Source organism: Meles meles, chromosome 1, assembly GCF_922984935.1.
Source record: "Meles meles chromosome 1, mMelMel3.1 paternal haplotype, whole genome shotgun sequence".
Classification (NCBI taxonomy): domain Eukaryota; kingdom Metazoa; phylum Chordata; class Mammalia; order Carnivora; family Mustelidae; genus Meles; species Meles meles.
The window spans coordinates 214,912,462-214,926,709 of NC_060066.1; the positions used below are offsets into that span (position 1 = coordinate 214,912,462).

A 14,248-nucleotide genomic window follows, 5' to 3' on the forward strand; every position below is an offset into this window, starting at 1 on the left:
GTCTCCTCGCCTCCCCCACCCCCGCCAAAGCCCAGCCAGTGAGACTGTCACGGTGCAGACTCTGAGCTCCCAGTGTGCCGCAGTGGACTTTTCCTTTAGCCCAGCCCTCCCGGCTCCCCGTCCTCCATAAAGTGAACCTCCCTTCTGTTCCCAGACCTGCCCATGGTTCCCTGTCACCTGCTTGTCCCAGATGGCTGTTCCGCAGAAGCCCATCCTTTTTTTTTTTTTGAGATTTTAAAATTTATTTATGACAGGGTGAGAGAAGGAACACAAGCCTAGGGGGAGCTGGAGAGGGAGAAGCAGACTCCCCACTGAGCAGGGAGCCCGATGCGGGGCTCAATCCCAGGACCCCCGGATCATGACCTGAGCCAGAGGCAGAGGCTTAACAACGGAGCCACCCGGGCGCCCCTAAAAACCCATCCTTTGCTGGTAAAAGCAACTGGCCATTTTAGTTTTACGGTTAACACTTTTTTTTTTTTTTTTAAGATTTATTTATTTGACACACAGAGATCACAAGTAGGCAGAGAGGCAGGCAGAGAGAGAGGGGGAAGCAGGGTCACCAATGAGCAGAGAGCCTGATGCGGGCAGGGCTCGATCCCAGGACCCTGAGATCATGACCTGAGCTGAAGGCAGAGGCTTAACCCACTGAGCCACCCAGGCGCCCATACAGTTAACACTTTTTAAATTTTCTTTTTTCGTTGTTTCATTGCTAGTGTATAAAAATATGATTCGATTTTCGTGTAAGAAATTGTATTCTACGACCTCACTAAATTCCCATGTTCTATTGATTCTCTGTAGAGACGACTTTCTCCTTCTTCCTAGCTGGTGTGCTTTTCTTTTTCTTGTCTCATTGCACTGGCGGGGACCTTTCCTGTGATGTGGAGTAGGAATGAGAAGAGCCTCGTGTTGTGCCCAGTTAGGGTGGAGGCCTTCGTCGTTTACAGGTACGGTGCCCGCGGTGAGTTCTGCGGGGTGGGGCAGTTTGCCTCCTATTCCTGCTTCGCTGAGAGTTTTTGTGATGAGTGGATGTTGAGTTTTATCAGATGTGTTTTCTGCATCAGTTGAGACAATGAATGAACATCCAGTCAGCCCTGCCTTCTCCCAGAAGCGCGCTCGACCCTGCTGTATTGCTGTATTACCCTTTTTATACGTTGTTGGGTTCCATTTGCTGAATTCCTGGGAAGACTGTTTCTGTGTTGAAGAATGTTACTCCATAGCTTCTTTACGGCGTCTTCACGTGGTTTTGGTGTCAGGGTCATGTCTGCCTCACTGAGTGCGCTGGGCGTGTTCACCGCCCCCAGCCCGTCGGTTTCCTGGACGTGAAGATCGGGCACTAATTTCTAAACACATCAGAAGCCATCTTGAGCTCCGTAGGGTGAGTCGACACAAACCTGTAACACCCATTTGCCGGCACTTGCCTCCGACGGTGGGCGTGAGGTCACCAACTTTTATCTGAAGCGGACTTCTCCAGTATTCCCTAAGAGGGGCTTGGGCTCCTAAGTCATAGCCTTTTTACTCAGAAACTGGGGGCTGACCATTGCTTATGGGAAAGAATTCTGGAAACGCTCCAGTATCGTTTCTGAAGGACGTGCATACTGCTTCTCCCAGAGGGCCACCTCACCTAGGGACTGACCTCTTGGCCAGTCAGGGACAGGAAGGCTTAACGACGGAAGGGGCCACTGTGCTTCTCGAGCTGGGGTGTCCTTTGAGATCTAAGATTTTTCTGCAAACATTTCATAACTCGGCATTTACGTTTTGGTGACCTGAGAATATTAGACCATATTTGGTCATCTGTAGGGGCCGCATAGACTCAAGCCACTCCCCTGGGGTCCTGCCCTGGCCTGGCCACTTGGAGCCGTGTGACCCTGCCGTGTTACGGAAGTGGGAGCTCCTGCTGGTTTGCAGCGCCCTGTTCGGAGTCCGTGCTCGGTCACAAATGGCAGTCTTGTCGCTGCTCCTGACCGCTGGGTGAGCACTCTGCAGCCGGTCATGTGGTGTGATTTCAGTGACCAAATGGTGGCGCCCGGTGGCATAGACACATCGACTCTGATCGGCCTGACGTTGTGCTGTGAGGGGAACACCTGTGGCAGTGGGAACGGAGAAGGCGGAGTGGGGGCGGGGACCAGGTCCTCAGCTGGGTGGCACTGGGAACTCCTCTTAGGGGATTCCACGAGCTGGGAGGCTGGTGTCACTCTGGGGGCTGCTCATTGCAACAAAGTCAAATGCACGTGCATCTGCGTTAGCGGTATTGTGATTTTTGGATTTGGCTTTACAAGTTAGTTTTGGTTTAATAGTTACATGAGGAATTAATACCTGCTTTTATCTTATGTAGGTTATATTCAGAATAATTTAAGTCAATACTGGAAACGCAGGGAGGTTTTTTCCTTCAGAAGGTGTTTGCGTCTTGTTCACGTTTGAGAAATACTGATAGAGAGTCCATCTGCCCTGACAGACTTGGAGGTGGATGTGTTTTTTCTGGGCCTTGTGCTGTCCTGTTAAAGGCGCGTGCCTGACCCCTTTTGTCACCAGGAATAAGGCTCTGAGCGACAGCTGCCGGGCGTGAGGGTGGTCCGTGATCATAGAGAAAACCGCGGTTGGGATTTCCAGGCTGATCTGTACTCCGTGCTGTGAGTTCTGGGTGTGCCGGCAATTTTCAGGGAAGGGATGTTCTGCGGGAGACCTAGTTTGGATGGGCGGACCGCTGTCCTGCTCGGGCGGCGCCGGCGGTGGCCAGCCTTCAGTCTTGGATGTTACACGAGCAGCCTCCCAGTGACTTCTGTTTTCAAGGTTTCAAATACAACGATGTCTCCTACTCAGGGTACTTTTTTCCAAAAAGCTACCCTGCAGTCTCGAAATGAGATTTCTCATTTCCAGAAGCAAGAGTTAACTGGCTTTTTCTGTCCGAGTGTTATTTGTTCTAAAGGCGCCTGCTCGCAGCGGGGTCTCGAGGGGAGAGCGCCGCTCAGGCTTCAGGCCCGGTCGGCCGGGTGCTGCCCCTCACCGGCTTTGTGACTTTGGGCCCAGCCTCTCCGAACTGCTTTTGCTTTCTCTGAGATGCAGGCAGCGCGGGTCCCATTACTGTGTCTTGACCAGTGTCTCAAATGGCTCCTGGTTCCGCAGGAGCGCGCTGGGCGTGGGCGTTTACTGAGGGATAAAACAGAACAGCCTTTGCACTGCTGAGCTTAGGATCTGGGAAGAGGGACGGCTGCCGAGCAGGTGAACAGCCAGATACTTAATTACAAACTCACGGGGTGCCTGAGGCCTTAGCATCCAGACGACAGCGCGGGCGGGCCTCTGTCCCGCTTGTGTCCAGGGAGCCGCGTGGCTGCTGGCCTTGGAACTTACCAGCTGCCGGCGGGCATGGAGGGGTGTGGTCCCCAAGACACTCTGGCGTGGTCGGCCCGGGCTGGGCTGACCAGCTGTGCCTTTCACTCTGGTGCAGGGGGCGGGGGCCAGGCAAGCCCAGGCGCGGCTCCCTCCCGGGCGCTTGGAGCCGGCTCTGCAGTTCTCACCCGAGCAGACCTGCCGGGGGTGCCCTGGGGAAGGTCCACCGGCTCTGCCTTCAGCGGTCTGTGCCCAGCAGCTTCCTGAGGCCTCCTGAGGAAGTCAGGTGAGGACCCCCATCGTGGACGTGCACCTCGCTTCCCTTCTGGCCGGAGGGCCCTGCGGTGATGCTCCGGTGACAGCCTCCAGGCTGCGGCGTCGGCAGCGTTGGGCCCCCGGGACATGTGACATGGAAGTCATCAGTTCGTCGCCGGGAGAAGTCACTCCAGACACGGCGTTTGCCCTGGGGAGCGCCCTCTGTGCAGGTCCGACCGCGGTGTTCCTTTCAGGGCCGTCCTACCGCCGTCCGAGGGTGGGGGTCCGTTCAGGACGCGCCCCCCACCCCAGTTTGAGAGCAAGTAAAGGAACGTGAACCACGTATCAGAAGGCCTGTGAAGAGCTATGGGCACGACGGGTAGCGTTACTGCATCTCTCCGCTGTGACAAAGGGGCCAAGAGGCGTCAGGCGGAAGCGTTTCGTGTTTAGTGGACTTTCAGATTCATTGTTTGAGTACGCTCTGCTCTCACGCCTCCTCAATGACAGGCCCTTTTCCATTCTCTGAGTTGGAAAGCTGGATGTCGGGGAGGGAGTCCCAGCCAGGTAGGGCACGCACAGAGCAGTGGGTCACCTGTCGGCAGCGCGGGACAGTGAGGACGGGTCACCCCGGCCCAGCAGAAGAGAACCGAAGAAATGGACGGCTCACCTGTTGCCGTTGCGGGCCCCTCCCTGGAGCTTTGCCCTCGTCCTCTGCTTTGCCTGGATGCGTCCATCCTAGGCTCTGTCCTAGGCTCCGCCGACCTGCTGGGGGTTTCCTCGGATGTCGTCCTGCAGGGCTCTTGCTGGCCTGACTTAGTACTCTGCTCCACTCATCCCTGCCCTGCGTGCTTAGCACCTGGCCCTGCCTCGCTCCAGCGCCGACTGTCGCTCAATGCGCACACATGGTGCCTTCTCGGTGTTTGCACCTTCCAGTCGGTTCTGTCCACCGTGTCCTCGGGGGCACGGTTCTCTGGGCACCTTCCAGACCCCCTGGGCGTCTCCGGCTGGGGCGCTAGCCTCTCCCCGCCCTCTTAGACCCCGGCCAGGCACCACCGGGAGGGGTCTCAGAATGCTTCCAGGTGGGGGAAGTTTCCAGGAGGAACTTGGACATGTGTGGGGGAGGCGCTTCCGGCAGGAGCCCCCGCAGCGTGGGGCCCGGGGGTCAGGGCAGGATTGGCCGGGTGGGCTGAGCAGGGGCAGCTGCAAGCTGTCTCCGGGGCACACTGCAAACTAAAGGTCACGGGCAAGAGGCAGGCTGCGGGGTTCCCTGGGTGTCTGGGGCAGTTGTCTCGGTGCTTAGAACCAGGCAGGCATCTGGAAGAATCCATGCAGGAGGCACGTGGGGCAGGAGGCGCGTGGGGACGGCGCCTTTCCTCCAGGTCCAACGAGATGTCCCGGCGCGCCAGCAAAGCCCATCCTGTTCTTGCCGGCATGCGGACGTGGTCTTCGGAGGTTGGCGGGGAGATGAGCGGACGCCCTTCTCCTCCCAAGGGGCGGGGAGTGTGCCGCCAGGCCTCCTCTTTTCCTTCTGGCACTACGCGCCGGCCGCCGGGATGCTCCCAGAACAAGCAGGCCTTGCGGAATAGCCGGTCTGCTTTGGACACGGATCTTCGTTTTGCCTCATGCAGTGGACACAGGGGAGACGTTTTTGTGTATCTGAAGTGCTGGGCTGTATTGCTCCTACCCTACTTAAAAAAAATGTTTCTGGGGGCACCTGGGTGGCTCAGCGGGTTAAAGCCTCTGCATTCGGCTCAGGTCATGATCCCAGGGTCCTGGGATCGAGCCCCGCATCGGGCTCTCTGCTTGGCTGGGAGCCTGCTTCCTCCTCTCTCTCTCTCTGCCTGCCTCTCTGCCTACTTGTAATCTCTATCTGTCAAATAAATAAATCTTTAAAAAAAAAAATGTTTCTGAACAAAGATACGAAAAGCACCTTGTGCTGCAGGCGTTACCGTGTTCGTTCCTCAGACGCTGCCTTTCCTCGCTTCCCATCCAGTCCAGAGGTGTTGGGGGGCTTGTCGCTGGGGTTCCTGTCTCAGTGATGGGGTGAGGGCACGTTCTGCTCAGCCCTCCGCAGTGGGCCTGGGATAGACAACAGCTTTGGGAACGGGATGAGCAGGTTTGACTCGGAGGACTGTGTGTGAATCAATGGGCCCAACCAGAAAGGTGGGCTGGGGCCCCGGTTGGTAGACCTAACCCCTCCCAGCCCCCCGGATTCTCCTGACCCCGCCACCCGGCCTCTCCTGACCCCCCCCGGCCTCTCCAGACCCCTCTCGGCCCTTCCTGGCCCCTCCTGGCCCCCCCCCCCGGCCCCCCCGGCCCCCCCGGCTTCTCCAGACCCCTCCTGGCCTCTCCGGGCCTGCCTGCCTGTGGTGTGCCCATTGGTGTGCCCGTGGAGCTGTCCCTGCCTCCAAGAGTGCCAGAGCAGAATGGGGACGGCTCCATCTGGCCTTTGTGTGTTTTCTGCTTAGTTTAAGCCCAATGTCTAAAAGACTTGGGCCCCGCAGGTTGAGCAGACTCACGAGGCCTGTTTTGCTGGGGCGTCGCCCCGTCTGCTACAGCCGGGAAATGCAGAAAGCTGAGAACTGGGAGAATGGAAGGGAAGCCCGTGTAGCTCCCGGCCCGAGGGCAGCAGACGGAAGCTCTCTAAGTTTTGCAGAGAAGCGTGAACTGCCGGACTCTGGCAGCTGGGGGGCTTGTCCGTGGTCTGCCCGCACCCCGCATGAGCTTTCCGAAGTCGAGACCTCCAGCCGCCCCTTGGATGAGGGGTCCGGAGGCCGAGGGCAAAGTCAGGCCTATGAGGTCAGGCAGCTTTGTGCCGACAGAACCCCGCGTGTGCGCCCGGGTCTCTCTTGTGACCAGGCAGCCTGAGCTCGCGGCTCTGCGGTGCCCACGGCCGCCTGCCACGAAAACGCCGGAGAAGCCCGGAGGGGCTGCTGCAGGCCACAGCCCTCGCCTGTGGGGAGCTGCCGGCGCGTGTGTGCTGTTCTCTTCCCGAGTTACTCAGAGACCGCCTTCGGAATGTGCTCTTTATTATGTTACAAAAACAAAATTTCCCACAAAACACAGCTAAAAAAATAGCACATTTTCCCAAGATTACATTACCAGAAAAGTTAATTTCATTGGAGCAGACCCATTAATACTGCTTGAAGAAGCATCAGTGACAGTAAAAACACGGGTGGTATTTTTTTCTTAACCTTAGAGCGTTAAAGTGCTTTACCTTATGGAAACAGCAAAGTGGCCGTCTGCGTTTGAGAAGCTGGCCGTCCCTGACCCGTGCTTGCGGGGGGCCTGGGCCATGGACATGACCGCTGCCCCGTGGCCCAGCCCTGGTGACGAACTTCGCACGCAGCCAAGCCTGTGGCGAGCCGTGAGGGGCCCCCCCGCAGCAGCAGCGCGCTCTCTGGCCGGAGCCCAGGCGGGCTGGTGTCAGTGTGTCACTCTCCAGGCTGCTCCCCAGCCAGAGCGTCCCTCCTGCCCCTTCACCACTGGAAAGACCCCCGCCCTCAAGGCTTCTTTGTTCTTGGTTTTCGAGTTCTGCAGACCCAGAGTTTCAGACCTGCGTGGTGTTGCTCCTGCCCATTCGCACCGTCTCCTAAGCAGGCCCGAGTTCCTACTCAAGTCAGTCTCGTGGCTTGTTCTCCCCAAAGGTGCTCCTCCTCCAGCACAGAGAGAGGCTCCAGGACGGTGTGTGCGGCCTGGGGCCCCCGTGGGAGGATGACCTCCTCCCTCCCCTCTCCATGTTCGGGGCTCTGCCCGCCGCACACCAGCCCTTTCCTGGGCACCCAGTGGGGCCCCTGTGGCATTTCCCGTCAGACTCGGGCCCCCAGGAGCGCACCTTGGAGACGAAGCCACGGAGCCCTGGGTTCCCGCCAGGTTTGCGGACCCCAGCAAGTTGGGGCTGTGTCCCCAGCACTGAGGTGGAACAAGGGAGCACCGCTGGGGAGCCCCAGGGTGTGACCACAGGGGCACCTGCCAGACTCCAGCCCAGCCTTGACGCCCAAGGCAAGAGCAGGACAGTGTACTTCTTTCCCCGGCCTCGCGGCGGAGTTGGGGGTGGAGGGGGCGTGACATGAGAAAACGGGGGCACGGGCAGCCGCACCCGGCCCCCAGTAGCCCGTGACTGCGGCCCTCCGGTGCAGCGATACCTCCCTGGGGAGACGGCAGAGCCCCGTGCGCATGGACCCCCCGGGCTAGGGAGCAGAGCCCGTTGGAACGAGCTGGTTCTGCGGCCCGGTTGGCGCCTGCTGAGGGCCAGAGCCTCCTGGTGTGCCGACAGCCCCGGAAGGTGGTCCCGGCGAGTGCGCGGTGCGGGACAGGATGACGGCATCACCCCAGACGCAGCCGCTACATCCACACAAACGATGCTTTCGGTCAGTGTAGACTGACCGCGGGAATGGCCACGACTTTCCAAGGCGATGTCCTGGTCTGGAGGTGGCCCCCAGGGTGGGCTTGGGGTGAGGCTGGCCCGGGTTCTGCTCCGGGGCTCCCTTCCCCTGCTGGCCAGTCTCTGAACCACCACGCGGCAAGGAACACCCCTTCCCCCCAGGGCGGACCCCGGGGAAGCGAGCTGGCGCTTTCCCACCCACGCTTGGTCCCGCGTGGAGCGGGACGGAGCTGGAGTCCGGGACGCCTGTGAACACGGGGCCTGAGGGTGAAGGCGCCTCCCGCGGGGCTCAGGGCAACAAGAGCACACCTGAAGGGTGCGAGGGCCGCGTGTCCACCTTCCCCGGCCTGGAGGCTTGCCTGCCTCCGTGGGGGGCGTCAGCGGGGACCCACGCGGGAGGGGCGGCTGAGCTTGGGAACAGCCAGGCGCTGGCACCCCTGCGGGCCTCCCTCTCTCCCGCCTGCTGGAACAAGGCGGCGTCTCTGTGGCCGCGTGTCCTGCCGCGGACACGGTGCTCCGTCTGTCACAAAGGCTCATGAGGTTCCTTGCAAATGAAAATGGCCCCACGCCGCCCTCAGCCTGCTGCCCCCCGGGGTCCTCCTGAAGGCCTGCAGTCCCACTGCCTGCCTCAGGACCACCCCTAGGAGGACGGGGGGGCCCTCCCCAACCGGGGCTTCCTCAAGCCCCGCAACAGGTGCACCTTCTTGCCAACTGCTCCCTCTGCCTGGGAACGGTTCTCCCCGCGGCCCTGAGAAAGGTCACCCGCTGCCCTGCCCCCAGTTTGCCAGCGCGGCCAACGGGGCGGAGCGGTCCCACGTGGAGAGCTTTGCAGCCAAACCGTGGCTGGACCCAGCCTGCCCCTCCACCGCCCCGTCCGGCGTCGGAGTGGGAAGCTGCCCTCGCCCGGCCTGCCCTGGGTCCTTGAGCAGCTTGTTTGTACAGACCTGGGGCGCAGGAATGCAGGCTGAACTCTGAAGGGAATATTGAGGATGAAAGCGAAAAACAGGATGAAAGCTGACTCAGCAAGTACAAAGGGTATCATTTTATCAAACATTGACAACTTCCGGTAGTCCGATGAGCATGCTGTCCACGTCTGTGCCCTGAAGGTCGCCGAAGGGAGGCGGCTGTGGCCGGTGGTGTTGGCGTGGGTGTTGGCTGGTGGCCGCTGACCAGAAGTGTCCTTGCCTCCCGGGAGGGACCCCGCATGTGGCAAACGCACCGCCCCCTGGGCCCCTCCAGTTCCAGGGAGGTTCTGGTTTTCCTCTTTGGGCCGCGGTGGTCTGAAGAGCGAGGGACAGGCGGACCCTCCAGTCCGGCAGAGGGACCCAGCCTTGGGCAGAGACAGGGTCTGAAGCATCGACCCAAAATAAACACGTTTTAGATACAATCCTGGAGCCGCTCAGAAGACGTCTAAAAATGCTTTGGCAGTCCGTCAGCAGAGCCGATCCTCGAGTCCTGGAGGACCTCACTGGGGAGCCGCGGAGCCCTAAGGAGGACCAGGCCCACGGTGGGTGACGCCGGCCCTCGGGAGCACCCGTGGCACAGGTCCCGGCCCCTGGCACGTCACGCCCACTGCCCAGGGTGCTGGGGGGTGGGCCTCGCCTTTCCCCGCAGGCCCTGCCTCCAGGCAGTCTTGGACAAAAGCAAGAGGAGACAAAGCCAGGCTTCCCGGGGAGTCCAGGCCAGGCTCTCCCAGGAAGCCCGGCTCCTCAGTGAATCTCGCTCTCCGTGAACTCCTCTTTGATGGACTGTTTCCGGGACTTGCAGTCCGGGAGGTCGAAGCCAAAGTCGGCCCACTCGTCGGGCGCCGCACCCCCGCCCGGGCCCCCGCGGTTGGGGATGGTGATGGTGTGTCGCACGCGGAAGTGCACGGCCTCCATGACCCGCTGCCGCTGCAGCTCCCCAGAGCCGCCGATGGAGATGGCGGAGGTGTTGCTGCTGGAGCGGATCAGCTGCTGCGCGCCGTAGTCCTGGTTCTGCTTCAGCTCCTGCAGGCCCCTCCAGATGGTCATGCGGTACTGGTCCGGGATCTTCAGGGCGCCGAGGTCCTGCGGGAGCCGTGGGCCACCGTTAGCGGTCCCGGCCCAGGAGCCCCCTCGCCCCCCAGCGCCGGGCAGAAACGGGGCAGCTAGTGTCGCACACACGAGGCCGTGGCCTTCCGTAACCGTAACCGGAGAGCTGAGAAGGGGCGTGTGCGTGTAGGGGTGAGGTCACCCCTGGGCTCTGTGGACTGGCCGAGCCCCTCCGCAGCAGGCCCCGTGGGGGCCAGGGCAGATCACCCAGCCCCTGCACCCTCCCCGCCAAGCCAGGCACCGAACTAGCCCCGGCGACTGGGTGGGGATGGGAAGGGAGGACTTTCACCTGAGCGACTGGCCCGCAGCCCTGGGTGGGCCGCCGAGCTGGAACCCCCCTGGGATCTGGGGCTCCCGAGGCTTGAGCCCCCCTTGGCTAACCACACGTTAGAGCTCAAGACAGCCCTAGGCTGCGAGCAAGTAAGGTCTTTGACAGTTCAGGAGGGACTCCCTGCCGGTATTCTTGTCGGACCCAGAGGTCGGCCATGGCCCTTTGCTTCTAGCCTGGCACCATCTGAACCCAGGACCCACCGTGGTTGTGGGTGCACAGCAAGGACTGTCTTGCTTTCTGTGGGCCTCAGTGTCTCCCGGTGTGAGTGGCACTGAGCTGCACCAGCTCCGAGACCCTTCTGGCTTCGGCAACTCTCTGTGCTTTGGGAACAGCCTATCCCCCACGTCACAGCGGCGTCACCGCCGCGTGAGCCACGCCCTACCAGGGCCAGGGGGTGGGGGGTGGGGGGTCCCGTCCAGCCACCACCTGCACAGCTGACCTCGCCCCCACCTCGAAGGCTGACTCGCTAGGAAGCCAGACGTGAGAGAGGAGGTGGGGCCCGGGCTCAGAAGAAGTGTTTTCCTGGATTTCCCCCGCCCCCCGTGAGAGCAGGAAACCGAGCCCCGGGAGCAGGCCGGACGGCCGCGCCCTGGGCGGGCTCCTACCTCGATGGTGAGGCTCTGCAGGTGGTACAGGCTCTGCAGGCCCTGGGACGTGAAGTACTCGACGCAGTTCGGACACCCCAGTCCCGTCAGGAAGCTGCGGGGAGAAGGCGGGTGTGGACCGGCTCTGCCTTCCAAGCATGCGCTCGCTTGTGTGGCCTGGCACCCCTGCCTGCCCACGGCCGCCGCACAAGCCCCCGTGTTTCACGCTGTCTCCCAAGCACCTGCGGGGTGCTCCCCCCCAGGCCCTCCCCTGCCGCTGTCTGGGCTCGAGCTGGCGCAGCGGATGGGCACGAGGACAGGCAGGGGAGGGGCTGAGGCCGGCGGCTTCGTGGCAGGACCCAGCAGCAGCCCACGTACCTGACCAGACTGGGGTCTGCGTGGTACGGGGGTGGTGGGGTGCAGTGGGACCCCGAGACCATGGACTGGGCGCTGTGGCTGCCGTTCATCTCACTGCCGGTCGGCAGGGCGTGGCCGTGGTTGTTGAGAATCCCGGGGCCTAGGCAGGCGGCAGTGGGGACTGTCAGGGCCGGTCGGGCCGGGCCTCCCCGGCTCTGCACGACTGGGAAGAGAGCACAGGACGGACCTCCCCGTGGTGGGGAACGGACAGAGGGACTGTCCGCGGCTGTGCCTCCCGCCCGTGGACAGCAGCTGCCGGTGCGAGGCAGCCAGCGACAGCCCCGAGCGAGGCGGCAGTGTCCGCAGCCGGACCACGCTCTGAGCCTTCCCAGCCCGCTCTGGGCCCCGCCCTGCCCCAGGCACGCTCCCATGGGCCCCAGGTGCTCACCCATGGGCCCCAGGTTGGGCCCAGCCGCTGAGCCGTGCGGGGGCGGCTGGCCCACCAGCTGGTTGACGGAGGGCAGCTTGTTGACGCCCCCGTGCGCTTTGTTCATGGGTGACAGGACGGGCCCGTAGGACGCTGGCTGCAGGTGGCTCCTGCTCAGACAGCGACAGCTCCTGGTCATTTCCCCGCGACGCCCCGTGTCTGGGCGCCCCCTCCTCACCCGCGTTCCCACCCGGACCTGGGCCGGACGCCCCCACCCCACCCCCAGCGCACCGAGGGGACAGCCGGCCCTGCTGCGGGAACCAGCCCGTGGGGCCGCCGTGCTGAGCCCCTCCCCACCGCCTCCCGGTCAGTGGACACTTAGGAGGCCCCCGTGGGAGAGGCGGGGCGGAGGCCCAGACAGCGTGGTGCACAGAAGGCTCCCTGGAGGCGGCGGCACCAGGTGGGGGCCCTGGGTGCCTGCCCTGGGGGGGGGGCATGAGGGTGTGGGGGTGGACTCATCGGCCCTTCCTGCCGGGGTCAGCGGGGCGGGGCGGGGCGGAGCGGGGCGGGGCGGGGCGGGGCGGGGCGGGGCGCACTCACGGCCGCGGCAGGGGCTGCTGCTGCTGCCGGTACGCGTCCACCAGCTGCTGCGGCACCAGCTCCATCAGCTCCAGGCTCTCCTTCACCTTCATCAGGATCTCGAAGTTCTCCCGGCCCCGCACCTGAGCACAGACGGGCACCCTCGGCACAGGCGGCCTTTCGCCGAGCCCCCTAGCTTGCTGCGGCCCGGGAGGCGCCCCCTTCCCCAGGAGCAGGTCTGGGGCCCGGTGAGCGCCCACCTTGCCCCCCTCCCGGTCCCGGGGCTCTGCACACTCAGGGTGCTGGGGAGGGGCGCACCAGAGAGGGAGCTTGCAGAACCGGGGGCTTATTGTGGAATCAGCGTCACACAACGGAAGAACCATCCCGGCAGAGCTCGTGGGTGCGCTGACCCACGCGGCGGCCATGGAGTCACAGTATCTGTGACCCCTGACACACTGTCCCCTGGGGGGGTCTGCGCCCCGCACCCCCAATCTCAGCAGGACTTCTCCTGGTGGGGGGGAGGGCAGCCCGCAGAGTCGCTGCCTGAGAGCTGCTTCTCCCAGGCGCCCCGCCCACCGCCTGCGGAGCCCCGGGTCGCAGCCCTGAGGACACCAGGGCCACTCACATGCATGTAGTACACGTCCTCGTCCCCCTGCCTCCTCTTCTTCACGTTGGTGCCCAGGGCAGGGACGGCAGGGGGGCTCTGCTTGAAGGCTGCGAGGGGAGGCAGGCCACATGCAGGTCAGGCCCGCAGGATACCCGCCACCTGGGGCGAGCGACCCTCACGTGCGTGTGGCCGTGGACGGGCCCAGAGACCAGTAACCCATTCAAGAGGGGCCGACCCAGGGTGGGGTCGTGCTGGGCGGAGCTGGAGCCAGGGCACCCCGAGGCGGTCTCGCTCTGTCTGAGGGCGCGGGCGGCCCCCACGCTCCACGCCCCTGCCAGGCTGCTCACCGCGCTTGCTGGCGGCGCCGTTCTTGGCGGCGCTCTCGCTCAGGGCCTGCTGCTCCCGGTAGTGGTCTTCGTCAGCCTTGCGGTCTCGGCCAGGACAGGCGCAGATGCGGCCCTCGAAGGACCGGCGGCCCAGCACCTGTCCGCTGGCAGGGGACGGGGGGTACAGCCAGAACCATGAGTCTGGGGGGCCTGCCTCCAGCCCCGCCAGCCTTGCTCACCCTCCCCAAGCACCTCATCCAGGGGCTCTTGATGAGCCGGTGAGGGGACGCCTGAGCTCCCAGCCACTCTGGGACACCAGGTCCCCTGCCGTCCTCCCAAAGCCCAGCTCCTGCTCAGGTGGACCCCGCAGCCCCAGGCGGGGCTGGGGGGGGGGTCCGCCCCTCCTTAAACTCACCTCCAGGGCCAGCGCCATCCCTTACCATGCCCTGGATTCAGGTGCGGCCCCAGCGGCACTGCCCCGAGCCCCCGCTCCAGCCGCCCTCGGCCCACGCGCCCAGCAGACTCACTCGCGGGTCTCCAGGGTGATGATGATGAGGATGGGCCGCCGGTTCATGCCCCCCACACAGCTGCTGTTGCACATGAAGTTGTACAGGATGGTGGTGAATTCTGTCCCCACCTGCACACAAGAGCAGCGCGGCGGGCGGGGCGGGGCTGTCAGCGTGCGGGCCCCAGACCACACCACTGGGGGCTCCTGCGCTGGGTCCTGACCGGTGGGGGCACGGGGTGGAGGTGGCCCCTGCCTTGCGGCCCTCTGCCCTCCACCCATCCACCTGCCTGCCTCTGCCTTCTGTCCCACCTCCGTCCAGCCACTCATCCGTCCGTCCATCCGCCTTCTGTCCACCCACCCATCCAACCCACGCACCTGCACGCATTAATCCACCTCCGTCCGTCCGTCCGTCCATCCAAATTATCCACTCCCACCATCCGCCCGCCTACTCGTCCACTGTCCAGACCATCCATGCAGCCCCCGCCCGTCCTTGC

At 63.3% G+C, this 14,248-nt stretch overlaps 1 protein-coding gene across 2 annotated transcripts in view; it reads right to left on the reverse strand.

Annotated features, from left to right (window-relative positions):
- Positions 1-7,917: 7,917 nt before the first annotated feature.
- TP73 (tumor protein p73) overlaps positions 7,918-14,248 on the reverse strand; it is a 43,729-nt gene continuing 37,398 nt past the window's right edge. Inside the window, exons 7-14 of one of the 2 annotated variants that reach the window (XM_046028105.1) lie at positions 13,774-13,883; positions 13,268-13,410; positions 12,939-13,027; positions 12,335-12,456; positions 11,756-11,904; positions 11,329-11,467; positions 10,972-11,065; positions 7,918-10,011 (exon numbers count right to left, since the gene is read on the reverse strand). In XM_046028105.1, coding sequence (XP_045884061.1) covers positions 9,673-10,011; positions 10,972-11,065; positions 11,329-11,467; positions 11,756-11,904; positions 12,335-12,456; positions 12,939-13,027; positions 13,268-13,410; positions 13,774-13,883 — 1,185 coding nt within the window. In that variant the 3' untranslated portion in view covers positions 7,918-9,672. Of the gene's footprint in view, positions 10,012-10,971; positions 11,066-11,328; positions 11,905-12,334; positions 12,457-12,938; positions 13,028-13,267; positions 13,411-13,773; positions 13,884-14,248 lie in introns of both variants that reach the window. The other variant, XM_046028104.1, reaches the window with a different exon arrangement.